Genomic DNA, 13806 nt, shown 5'->3' with positions numbered 1-13806 from the left:
TGCATCATTTTGAGTGTAAAGGATTCCGGAAAAGTTATTTGCTGCCAAGATTCTTAAACTGTATTATAACTTATGAGAAACAAAGTGGTTTGTACCTGGCCACAAAGTCAAGGCAAGTCTGTACCCTCATGAGCTAGCCTGTCTCAGACTCACAGCAACAGTATCCTATTCAAGGCTAAGTGACCCCCACTCCATGGGTAAAATCTCACAACACCCAAATTTAAAAAAAATTAGGGATGTTCCCTTTGTAAAACACATCATTCAGAAAGAAACAGTCTCTGAAAGAAGTGTTTGGGTTTGTCTGGGTTCTTTAAGGATTGGCAGGGAACCGAAACTTTTGTTCTAAGCTTTACCTTTCCTAAGTGATTCCCACATGCTCTTGTAAAGTATTAGACCTAGTTTACAGGCAAAGAACTAAGGCTCTGAGAATGACTTGTTCAGAGACCTGGCTACTGAGCAGAAGCTCTAGAACTCAAATTCAAACCCCCTTGACTCAGTCAGTTCTTCCCGGTATAGCATGGTTGCCTGATTGTGGGGCGGGGGGACAGAACCTACCCCCCAAGACTATTCACATTCGAAATCAGAGAAAATATAAGAGAAGGAGGCCAAGACTTTTAAATCCAATCCTATCTTGGATACTCACATACTAAGGGCAATAGAGTCATGCAAGATTAATAAATATTCACTTTCCCACAGATTTTTTTCCATGTACTTTAAGAACCATATGTTCTTGAGATGTTTATCTTTTCAAGACTTTATCTTTGAAGACTCTCTAAAATTAGATCCTATTCTATAGTTTCTACCCTATGAAATTAATTTCTCTGGCCTACCTTTAATTGATTATTAATTTTGAAGTCTGCTCCTGTTGTGATGCTTCTCTGATAACCCTTTTGATCAATGGTGTAAGATCTCTACTCTATTAAGATCCATCTGGCTTAATCTAATGGACATTAGTGAACATACCCCTAAATGACTTTGGTTTCCTTTAAGTAGCACTTTCAAAATAATAAATTCAAGACAATTCGATAATCAGCATTAGTTAGACTTATGAAATTTCTGTTTGATAAATTTTTCACAGTACCTCCCAAATGCTTAGACCCATGCTTTATTATTTAAGACATTCTTATTCCCAAGAATTACTATTTCACAGGAATTTGAGTTGGTCACTTTAAGCAACCATTTGGATAAATGAAAAATTAAAGTAACTCTCAGGTGCTTTGAGTCTTTTTAATTTAAAAGTGTTTTGGCAAAAAGTAAAATAGTGAAAAAACATGCAGACACAAGTCCTATCGAGTTTTGCAGTTTAAAAAAAAAAATCACAAATGAACTTAGCATTTCACTTATTAAATGCATCTAAAAGGTAAAGCTCTAGGTAAAAAAAAAAAATTCACAGTTCTATTAAAAGTCTGAGGAATTAACCACATCAATATACTTTCTTTTCTAAACCCATCTTCTCTACAATGGGAAGGATCACCCTGCCTTACATTTGTTCTCAGGAACCACATATAAATTTGGCTCCTACTTAGCCCCAAACCTAGACAGAGATATACACTACCTTTTATTTTACAGTGATTGCTTAATAGTCAGAAGAGATCAGTGTAGGCTATGCAGTTCAGTTAGGTAAAGAGTCAACCAACTCTCATATACTTCTGTTCACTATGTAAATGTCAGAATGACGGAAAACATTAACAGCAAATACCAGTGAAGGAAGGCAGGAGTCACCAACATCTCTACTTCAAATCTAATATTCAAAATAAAGATCCATTTCAGAGTAGAAGCTGTGTGACCAAAGTTTAAATTTTAAAATGTGAGCAGAGAAGTGCCTTCATGAACTCTTCTTTCTCAATAGCTTGTGAAGCATAGAAATATCCTTGTTTATAGAGGAGAAAACAAGGAATAGCAGCCAGGGTAAGATTCATAGTAAGAACAGGGCCTTCTCTAGATTTTTCTGATTCTCACTCCAATCTTCTATTTTACCACAGCTGCTCAAGAGTACAGTATCCTCCCACTGCCTCCTTCTTCATCACTAACATCCTTCAAAATCAATCTGGTTCCAGGTTAACACCAAAGCATCTCTTAACGATCTAACATTCCAGGTGCAAGGGGTCTAAGCTATTTCTACCAGCAGATAATTAAGGGCAAACTGTGACATCCATACTAGAAGCTTACAGATTACAGGCTGAGTGGGGTTTCTGGAATCTGAAAGGCAGGATACCACCAGAAATGGGAAGTGAGAAGGTTTAAAAAGAAAAACAAATTTCCTTTCTTTGTCTGGTTCTCACGAACCTATACAATCTGTACAATTCCCATTAAATTCAGATTTAATAAATACTAAACTCTCAAAATTACTTCCCTTCCTCTCACTTCTCCTGCTGCTGCTGTGCAACAGCTCAGATAGCTAACTAAAAAGAAATAAAACGGGTTATAGGAGTAGGGTAAAGTAAGGGGTCTTAGCCAATGAGATCGACTAATCCTGAAACCTGCTAGATAAGTCTTCTGCCAACCAGTATTTTGCCTATGAAGCTGTAGATATCTAGGTATTCATATGTATTAGGAAGATTAAAATCTGGACTTTTACTGAGTAGCAAAAGGGCACATTTCTACTTTAAAACCTTTTTTCTTTTGTAAACTCCAAACAGCCAAGGATATCTCCTCCAATCAAAAAAGCTTCCGGGCATCTATCTTTGCTAGGCTGTACAAAGAAAAATAGAAAGAATATTTGGCCAAGGATTGGTGGGTTTTTGTTGTTGTTCCTAAAATACATATAGGAAAAGGTCAGAATACCCAGGGATCTATTAAACTTGTTCTCAACAACACCAACAAAAACAAGAGAATTAAAATCCCTGACAACTCTGATTGCTTTAACACCTTTTGCTGGAGCTTATCTGGGTGTATCTCAGGAATGCTAATGAACTGAGTTCTTTGGTTCCTTAAAATCACAGAAACAACAAAGTTAACTTCAAAGGCTCATAGAGGAATTAACAGCCTGATAGAGATGCACCTTACTCTAAATGTCATGGAAAGGGCAGAAGAGAGAGAGATACAAATAAAAATGTTTACTATATATTTCAGAAAAACTCTCAAGAACAGTACACAAGGTAAAGGTGGCAGAGAAATAACTGAGTGGATCTAAAAGCTTAAGACAACAAATTAAACATGAATACCTACCAACAAGAAATTTAAAGCTTAAATTGACTAGCTCCCTTGGAGTTTCTTTCTTTACTAAAATTTAGAGACATAAATGACAAAGACACTTTAATGTAGACTTTTGATAATGAGTAGTCTAGCTTGACATTACAACCTATATAGCCTAGAGATATACTTGAGATAATCAGCAGTCACATCTTTCCCAGTTTGAAAAAAATTTAGAATCTTCCTTCAACATGCAGAAAAAAGCCAATATCTAGTTGCTGTTAAATAGTTCCAGCAAACTGTCATTTTTCTATAACACTACCAAAAATACCATTAATATCTAACAGTCCACTATAAATTTTCCCACATAATAAATTTGAAGCTACCACACTGCCAGCCCCATCTTTACTTCCCCGTCCCGTTCCCAGGCCCTATGCTATCAACACACAGCACACTGCACACACCTAGATAGGCAAGTTGTGGGGGAACAGTGAGGGTTGGCAAAATGCTAATTATTCCATGTGGATGGCCTCTATTTTGGATTTCCTACCTCAGCTACTGCCCTGGAGTCATGGGGATGGGAGAGCTGCTTCTCAAACTTCAGATTTATCAGGTATGGCAATAGAAAAGATCTGTTCTAGCTATTTTACTACTCAAAGTTTAAACACAATTGAAAGCTTCCTTGAAACAAAATATCTCATTCACTTCTTAAGGGCCAGTTAGGAACTTCTCCCACCACAAACTTTTTACCTTAAGGCAGCAAACTCTCTCAACTGTTTGCCCAATGCCTTTATTATGCAAAGTTAATGGTTTTAAAATAATTAAGGGGCAGTCAGATAATCTAAACCACAGGACACTCAAGAGACAGACTCTCTTTTACCTCCAAATACAATGAATTGATTATATTTTTCCTTTCTTTCAAGAGGGTTTTTAAACTTAGGGCCCACATCGAATCCCCATTTCAATCATTTCCATAGCCTCGTTCAAATGTAAATAATTACAATTGCATCATTTTCCCAAGTGAACCCAAAACTTTCCTGGAGCTCAACATAGTTTCATATTAAAAGATGTAAACTTTCATAAAACACCCTTCTGGGGAAACAACTTAGGATTTGAAGAAAACCAGTTTTTTGTTTTGTTTTGTTTTGCATTGAAAGTATGGCAGAAGCTGTTAAAAATCCATAATGTACATTAAAGATCCATAACGTACATACACATTCACACCCAACGAAAAAGAAATAAAAATTTCAGTATAATCTGAAAGCTCCTAAAATGAAATACATCCAGAAAGTACAACAAAATGATTTCCCATACCATCAGCACTGGAGGACGTCATTATAATTAATATATGACACAAAGCTTTCTCTAACATATTTACAGACTCAAAAACCAAACATTTTTTGTACCCCCTTCCCTCTCCAAATACCAAAAACACACACGCAAAAAACCAACAGCTTAATTTTGGAATTTAAGCTTTAAGACATGTTAAGAATCCATGGCTCTGTATAATGTATACAAATGGAGACTAATTCACTAAGACCCAGAACAAATTAATAAATCTCTTTTTTGAAGTCACAATTCCCCATTTTTATGCTCTATTAAGAAAAAAAGTCAGACTTTTTTTTTTTTTTTCCTACCACTGGTTAAAATGAGATTTGGGGATGGATCCTGGGTTCCTATTTTCCATTTTACTCTACTTACCAAAGAAAAGTATGAGCTGGTGGCAGTTAGCAATATTTTTCATCTTTCAAACCATGAGGTATTTGGGATTCCTTTAGTAACTCCTGGATTTTCTTGTTTTACCAAGAACATTGGAATCCAAAATTTGTTCTGATATGCTGGTAATATAAAAAGCATATGACAGGCAACTCTGTTTCATGTCTAAGCCTGGTATAAAGATTCTGCACCAGCTTGCTAATTCTGAAAAGGTGCCCCAAGGAGTCTGGCTACAGTACTAGGAAAGACAACATTGGAGCCCAATGCTTAAATGTTTTTGGATTGAGTAGGAAGATGTGCCAGATTTCATCTGAAGGTGCCATCAGTTTGCAGTTTTAAAAATGTGATGAGAATTTTCAGATAGCCATATCATCAGCCTTCTCATTCCCCACCCCAACCCAGGCCCAACAGCAGAGAAGTACAACTATGTGTTAGCATCAGAAACAATTTATATTTAAATCTCCCTATGCAATTTGAATACATTAAGCTAACCAGAATCAACACAGATGTCAAACTACAATCCCAATTAACATTTCTCAGAATCATTGATGAAACCAAGCATTATAGTTTGCTTTTGCTGGGGAGGGAAGACCCCCCCCCCCGCCAACTCCAAAATACATAAGGAAAGACTTCAAAGTCCTTAGAAGAGCAAAAGGATCACTACCTGCCCCCACCTGTTGTCATCATTACCATGTCATCATTATCAACTCTACAGATAGATGGGCAGTCTGCACAGTACTAGAACAATGACTCAGATCCACTACAGTTAGTGCTACCAACACTTAGGAAGTCTTTCACTTAGGGAAAAGAAATTATAGTTTCTGCTCCTGAAACTCCCAGCTAATGGTTAGTATTTTAAATATAAATATTTCACAGATAACAGATTCTACCAGCAGTTGAGTATGGGCCAGAATGTGGTAAATTCTGTAAGAAAAGGAACGGTTTTAACTATTGTAAAAAATGGGCACCAAAGTGCAAAATATCTTTTAGAGCTTAGAGGATAAGGACAAACAAAACAAGGGATGTTTGTTTTAAAATATGAACTTGCACAGTTAATCTCTAAGACAAGTTAGTTAGACCCATTAAAATCAAGCTTAAACAAACTCTTAATATAAAGATTAATAACGACATGCCTGAGTATAATTAAACATTGATTTTTATTTTTAAAAAACTATCTTTTATAGTTACATAAATCAATCACTAACTACCAGTGTATTATTTAATAAAGCAAGCACAGTTACCAACTCTACATCTTTCTTCTACACACTTTTTACAGATAATCACCCTAGCGTCAGACTCTTATGGTGGAGGGGAGGCAGTTAGTGCTTTTTCTCTTGAAGGAGCAGGTTTAGATAAAAAGTAAGCAAATGACAAACTATCATATCCTACCCTCTTGCCTTTTTCAGCTCTGTAAGTAGAGATGTGCAACTTTAATTTCTTCATACTAGAATCACATATATAGCATAGTGGGGTTAAGTTTGTGAGCCTTGGAATGCCCAACTCACCGTCCTTGGGCGAGCCAGTAAATATACCTAAGCCTAGCTTCCTTATCCATAAAATGCAGATAATAGTACTTAACTCATAAGGGTCTTTCTGAGGACTGAATTAGATGATCTAACAGAAAAAGCTCAGATTTGTGGCTGGCAGACAGGTTGTATTCTATAAATATTAGCAATTATTGCTATTACAAGTGAATAAACATTTTAAAAATCAATATAGCCAGTTTACTTCAGTCTCTATTAACAATGGCACTAAGATCAAGAACCTACCCAGCCCACAATCATTCACATATTCAATAGTAGTTCCTTTGTATAATTTAGGTGACAACCATGGAGATTAACTTTCTGAAGAGAAAGGACTAAACTGTTTCATTACTAAATATATTACCTACTCAGCCCAGCCTGAAAGTCAAAAGAACAGTTTTTCAGTATTAAGATCCTACTTTCCTCCAAGAGAGGTCAAAAGGACTTCTTATATTCTCACCTGCCACATCCTTTGCTTCCACATCCCAAAGAAACATATTTATACTCTGAAGTTTTCTTAACTGTAAGGGCCTCGTCTTTCTCCCTTAAAATCCTGATAGGTTGGCTAACATAGTTAAGAAATACTTCAACTCCTAACATTCAGCACCTAGTCTTGCATTAACACTCAGCTCCAAAGTCACCTCCTGAGAAATTTCCCCACCCCCACACAAAATTAAGTCCCCTAGTTTCCCAAAGCATTTTGGTTATACATCTGCCCAAGCACCTACCTTATAATTCACTAATTATGCCTCCCCCAGTGCTGTTCTTGCCCTCAGACTGGACTGAGGGCAAGAACAGCGCTGTGGCTGAAGGTTCAGCTCTAGCACTAAGCACAGTGTTTGGCACATATTAGGTGATCAAGAAATGCTACTTTCATTTAACCCCATTTTCTTCTCATAGAGTAGCATCTCTTGCTGGATGTCCCACTTCAAAATCTGAACATAAGGTTGCTCTCAGTAGAGCAGGCTAACATGATGGACTGCTGACTGCAACATCAGCTTTCCCACTGGAGAGATTCCCGGAACCCAAACTCAGCTGAGCAAGAAAGTAGGATCATGTACCATCGCCATCAGTGGGAATTCCCTGCACACTCCAGAGGGTACCTTCTCCTTCACAGGGATTGCTGAAAAGCCCGCAGGGTGATCTTTTTATTAGGAGAATCTTTGCTGGGTAACTGAAGTGGAAATATTCAAAGAATAAATGCCCTGATTGGCTGAAAGGGGTTCTTAAACATAAAGATCTGGGAAAAGCTAGCTCTTGATTCCTGAAAAACAGCGGCTTCTGAAAAAGAATGAACAGGAAGCATGGGTGGGTGCTGGCCACTCTTTGTTTCAATAAATAAAATCCTTTTCTTCCCCACAGCCCAGAAGAAAAGGCTAGTACACCAGGTCCAGATGAGATGCTCAACCACCTTTCCTCCTGACAAGTACACTAAACTGTGTTTCTAATAAAACACTGTCTTAGGAACCTCAGCCACATTGAAAAGTTCTAATCAGTAACACTTTTTTTAAAAAAAGATAAAAATTAAATGCACGAGTCCAACATTCACATTAAATGACCCACAGAGAACTTGCAAACTTTTTGAAGGGAGCTGCTACTATCTATGCAAAGAACACAACTTGGGAAAAACCACCTCAAAATATGAAGAGCTCCACAGAGTGGCTTTAGTTTTAGAGCCATAATTCCTATCATAAACATCTTACCAGAAAAAAAATCAACAGTTGCCAAAGGGTAGCTTTCATTCTGGAAACAGAAAAGGAAACAAACTAGAAGCAGAAAGGGAATAACCCCCAAAATAAAGTTCTCTTTGGAAAAAATAGTAACAATTCCGTCTCCCACCCTTTCCTCTCTGGTGAGGTCTGTGATTTATACGGCTTTGCTCTGCAGAAAGCTCTTTCTGGGCAGCTCAGGGAAGGAGCCGAGGGAGGGAGAGAAAGAGACACAGACACAGAAAGGAGAGGAGAGAGAAAAAGAAAATGGCGCAGAGACTAAGTCCCGACTGTCGACAAGGCGACTTTCCCGGGAGAAATCCGGGCCCGGAAAGGCTGCCCGAGGCCCGGTGGCAGGCGACGCGGGGTCTCCGTTGCCCCCTCTCGGGAAGGCCGCGATCTGGGGGGGCTGGGGTCTCTGGAAAGGGGGTCCAGAGGCGGCCCGATGGGAACAATGGGGCCGGTGAGCGAGGAGCCGGGACTTAGTCTCTGGGACGCCATGTCTGTCCTCTGCCCGGCTCCGGCCGGGAGCGGAGTAGGCGGCCGGCGGCTGGGGAACCCGGGGTCGGGGTGGAGGACACACTCACCATTCAATCGGAAATCCGCTTCGATCTAGAAAGAGAAAAGGAGGGCATATGAAACAACAAGCACATTAACCCCGCGGGAGGCGAGCGCGCGCGGTCGGGGGCCTAGCCCACCCTGCGCCCTCAGAAATGAGGGGGCCCCAGGAACGGCCTGACGGGGCAGCCACCCCCCCAAACTGTAACTTCGGGGCTTCCGTCCGGGGCCTAGCGAGCTGATCCCCTCTAGCTGACGGCCCCTGGCCAGGGGGCTCCGGCCTGTCAAAGCGGCGGGGCCGGGGCCAGGATCGTGGAGGGCCAAGGTGGGGCCAGGAGGTGAGACAGTACCTGGGAATCGTTGTGGAGATGGTCCCCACTCATGTCTGTCGGAGCGGCGAGCGCGGCGGGCGGCAAGCGGCGCCGAGGAGACGCAGACGGTCGGGACTGGCCTGTGCGGGAAGACGGGGGCTCTCAGGGGCTCCGGGAGGCGCGGGTAAGCGGTGGCGGCAGTGGCGGGTCTGACACTCCCGGAACCGCTGAGGCAGCTACAGCGGCGGCGACGCTTACAGACTGCCAGGCGGGCGCCGAGAGCAGACCCCAGCAGTTGTGTAACAGCCTAAGTTCGCATTTCGACTCACTGCGCCTGCGCAGACGCTTTTAAACGAAACGTCGACGTCAGAGACTCGCGGAAAGAGGCCGAGGGTTGTGGGGTCCGCCCCCTCGCGTTTCCAAAGGCAGACCTGGTTTTGCATCGCAAGCCACGCCCCTAGCCCACGCGCGACGTTGCGATTTGCATAAAACTCCGACTCCTCCCACGGCCGCCCACCCTGAGCAACTTACCCTTCCTCTCCCAGCTCGTTTTCTCGGAACCCGGGTCCCCTCTCCTAGGCAATGCGCAGGCGCATCCCGGACACCGCCTCCAGACCCAGTCGAGTAGCGTGGCCACGTGGTGGGCCTTTAAAGGCGGCGGCGGGACAGCGCTGGGCCCCAGCTAAGCTGGTATCCTGCTTCTGGGTCTTCTCTGAGCTGCAGATACCTTGGTGGCCGAGGCCTCAGAGCTCTCACCAGCGATTCCTCGTCAGCTAACCAGAATCCAGTGCCGCTTGGCGGGAGAAGCCCTCGCCCCAGCCCTTTTCCAGGCCTTCGACTTATGTATTGTTTCGTGCCTACTTCTTTCAATTTATTTTAATTTCACAACCAACCAAAGGTCTGGTTCAGCTCCAGTTTTCAGCCAGGTACATGTAACCCTGAGTCACAAGAGGCCTAATTTCAGTCATTCATTCTACATACAGTGAGCATCTACTGTGAGCCAGGAATTGTGCTGAGAAAGGGGGTGTGGTGCAAGGGTCTAAAGGGAACCAGACCTCGGGGTAAATACAACTTGGCTCTGTCCACTGCTGGATCATTAGCACGCTATGGGGCAGAGGGGAGCAGCACTGCCTTTTATGAGGCACCTACTGTGTACTCCGCTCTGCATATATACACACTAGCTCTGTGAGGCCGCCTTGTTTTACTTAAACTGTGTCAGGGGTAAGTGACCTACAGCCACCTACCTGACATCTCACAAGCTTCTCCAGGGCTGAACTCACCATCTACTTCTTCCACCCAGCTAGAAAAAAAGCTCCACCCTGGACATCTTCCTCTCCTTCATTTCTCATTAGTCCAGCTGATTGCATCTCTTCAATCCATCTAACTATCGCCTGCCCACACACCTGTCGAGTAGGCATTATCTCTTGCTTGGATTTTTAAAATACACTCCCAACAGGGGTGCCTGCTTCCGTTCTGGCCCTTTCACAAAGTGCCAACAGTGACCAAAATGATCTTTTCAACATACAGATCTAACCATTATTCCCTTCCAACAATACTTTCCATCATTCTTAGTATTAAGTTCAAAATTCCCAAAGTAGCTACCAAGGCTCTGCTTAACCTGTTTGATTGAAGTGTGACCTCTGTGAATTTTGCCACATCTATTACCACTTCCGCTATTATTTTAATTGATCTCCTTTATTTAGCTTCATTCTAAATAATACCTATGAAATAATAATGTCTATGAAATCATTTACAAATAAATACAAAAAATGTTCATCCATGGATCACTGAAATCATCTCTATCACATCTAGTGGTAAACACTTTGGGGTTAATTCTTGTAACAGCTTCAAAACTCAACCTTAATATATCACTTTCTCAAACTGACTCCCCTCCTACACTTTCTCCCTCTTCCCCACACGGATAAAATGCCCCTCATATAGAGTCCTTTTCCTTTGAACATTAATCACAATTGTTAAGTTACTAAATGGGGGGTAATTAGCGATTTATGCCTGTCTCCCCTATTGAAGGGTGGGGACCTTGTCTGTCTTGCTTAGCACTTGATCCTCAGCACCCAGCAACAGAGCCTACAGAAGAGATGTGCAGTCAACAAGTGAATGAAAAAAGAGAAAAGAAGGCTTTGATCGAGTTCGGGGACCTGGTTCCTACTATCCCCTGAGGCCTTATTTCACTCCGATCCCTGTACCTTTAAATAAATGTTTAGTGGAGCTTTGATGGGTCACTTAAGACCAAGAGCACTAAGTGATAGGCAGTCCTAACCTACACTCAATTCCCAGGCACTGGCAAGGTCTCTGCAATCCCTTTGGCTTCTAGGCCCCTCATGTTATGACATCTGGACGCCCGGCATTTAGATCTTGGATGCTGGCACAGTCTAGACTTTGCCAATTCTTGGGCAGCAGTGTCTTCTGGCAATTCTCCCTGCCTGTGGTGCCTTGCCCAAGGACCTGCTGCTCTTTCAAGATTTGGGCACCCTCAGAAAAGAACCTGCTCAATGCCCCAGAAAGGGAACTAGTAATGACTAGAAACACCCTTTGCCTGTTGGTAATTAAACAGCTCAGTAAAAGTTGAGATTTATGGAATAAAAAGAAGATAACCAATAGGAAACCTGGCAACCCTTAGTCAGGGACTGAGAAGACAGGAAACAAGGACCTAGGAGCCTGGCCATTTGCCTCAGGGCAAGGAGAAGAGTCCACTTTCCTGCACCTCTTTTGTCTTCCTGCCAGAAGACATCCTTTCTGTGATGAAGACATTAATTCGGTCAACCAATATTCCCTGAGGAATTAGAAAATGGGAACTATTGTGGTAGATAGGTGCTATGCTAAGCCCTGGGGTTACAGATATGAATAAGACCTAATCATCATTTTGGAGGAGCTCTTAGTCTGATAACCAGACAGACGTTCCCCAACTGTTACCATAAAGTACAAGGAATAACAGGGAAAAAGTGGCCAGCTACCAGTTGCTATGGGAACCCTGGGGTGGGGAGGTACATCCAACTCACCAGTGGCGGTGGCGGGGGTGGGGTAATTAGAAAAATCTTCCAGTTTGATGCTATTTGTGAGAGATAAGGAGGGGCTGGTCTGTGGGGGAAAAAAGGAAAAGGCATTGCATGAAGAAGAGCAACCTACACAAGGGCAGAGTCATGGGCACAAATAGCTTTGGTCAGAATAGAGCAGAGGAAAATGTAAAGATATACCAGAGAAGGAGTCTGGGAAGGTGGAGAGGCCTCCCCTAGTGACAGCAGAGCTACTGCAAGGTGAGCTATACCAAGGTTTTGAGCAGGTGTGAGAACAACCATGAGTAGCAGTGTGGGGAGATTTCAGCAGAGCTGACAATGAAGATAGGCAGATTAGTCAGGAGGTCTATGGAGACCATTGCAAGTGTTTCTGAAGCATTGTTAACCATAGAATGACTGTGAAGAGGCAGACAGGATATTGGCCTGTTTCCAGGGTACAGCCCAAGGAGAAGTTATGACAGCAGCTCTCTCTGAATCTCCCTCTCACAGGATATGCTGCTAGGACGTCCTCCTGCTGCTCAGATCCAGCTGCCTTCAAATTGAGAATGAGTGTGCATGGGATGCAAAGAGGCAGGAACTGGGGCTCCAGGAAATACTGGAAAATTCTGGGAGAGAAACCCCAAGCTGGCTCAGCATAATTCCCAAAAAAAATAGAACAGAAGTGGAAGCCTCTCTTAATAACCAGCATGTGACAGATTAGTTAAGATCAAGTTTTAAAAATATTTATTTGTGCCTCCAAAAAGCTCTTCAAGTCCTCAATCCCATCCTCTCTATCTCCCCAGAGCCTGGCTCACTCCAGCATCTTCTCTTCCTCCTGCATAGCAACCTCTCCACTTGCTCCCTCTCTCAATTTCCCCCCTTGACCTTATTCAAAATAACATCTCACATTGATTACTTACTATGTGCTCTGTCTTGTGCTAAATGCTTCACCTACATTATTTCTCAATAACCACACGAAGCAGGTACTACTAGTTCCACCATTTTACAGACCAGAAAACTGAGATTTAAGGAGACTAAGTTACCTTGCCCAAAATGACACAGCAACTGAATGGTGGGGCTATGATTGGAATCCAAGCAGTCAGACTGTGGAGCCCGGTGTCTGAGTCCCTGAACTGCCTCCTAAATTGCCTCAGGTCGGTTTCCCTCACCTCGTTTAAAATATTTGGAAAGGATAGTCCATGCTCGCTGCCTTTTCTGCATTATTTCTCTTTTTTTAACCACTGTTGATATGATTTCCATTCTAATCAGAGACTTCCAAGTGTCCAAATAGAGGAGCCTTATTCTCCTCTACCTTTCTGCAGCACTCAATGATGTGGATGGGCTCATTCTTTCGGTCCTTTCCATTTGGCTCCAAAGACTGTGAATTCTCTTGGTTTTCTTCCTACCTCTACAAATGCCATTTTTTCTGCCTCTTTCTAGCACAATGTAAGAATTCCAAAAGCTTCTGTCATCAACCTTCTCTCTATACACTCTCCTCTTGGAAACTTTATGGATTTTATATTGACTTCTCTCAAATGAATGTCTCTAGCCTTGACTTCTTTTTAGAACTACAGAAATATCTACCCATTTGCCTATTGCATGTGTCTACTTGATGGCTCTCACAGTCCTCTGCTCCTGAGTTCAACTTTTTCCCTGAACCTGCTCTTTCCTTCTATTGTCCTTGCTAGGTGACTAGCTCTCCCCACTCCCAGTCACACCAGCTCAAAGCCTTGGAGCCTCTAGAGTTGAGCCTGTTCTGTCCTCCATATCTCATTAATGGCTACTCCATCTGAGAATCCACCCTTTCTTCCCCAGGGTTTTTATTTTCTTTCTTTCTTTCTTTCTT

The 13806-nt window shown here is 42.3% G+C and overlaps 1 protein-coding gene across 1 annotated transcript in view; it reads right to left on the bottom strand.

Moving 5' to 3' along the window:
• The window catches only part of TOP1 (DNA topoisomerase I), a 78529-nt gene extending 69240 nt beyond the window's left edge, over window positions 1-9289 (bottom strand). Inside the window, exons 1-2 of the mRNA XM_039864346.1 lie at window positions 8989-9289; window positions 8668-8692 (exon numbers count right to left, since the gene is read on the bottom strand). Of these exons, the coding sequence (XP_039720280.1) occupies window positions 8668-8692; window positions 8989-9021 (58 nt within the window). The 5' untranslated portion in view covers window positions 9022-9289. The remainder of the gene's footprint in view (window positions 1-8667; window positions 8693-8988) is intronic.
• Window positions 9290-13806: the final 4517 nt, after the last annotated feature.

Source organism: Pteropus medius, unplaced genomic scaffold (genome assembly GCF_902729225.1).
Source record: "Pteropus medius unplaced genomic scaffold, Ma_sr-lr_union100, whole genome shotgun sequence".
Taxonomy (NCBI): domain Eukaryota; kingdom Metazoa; phylum Chordata; class Mammalia; order Chiroptera; family Pteropodidae; genus Pteropus; species Pteropus medius.
This window is presented reverse-complemented; position numbering and strand designations above follow the sequence as displayed.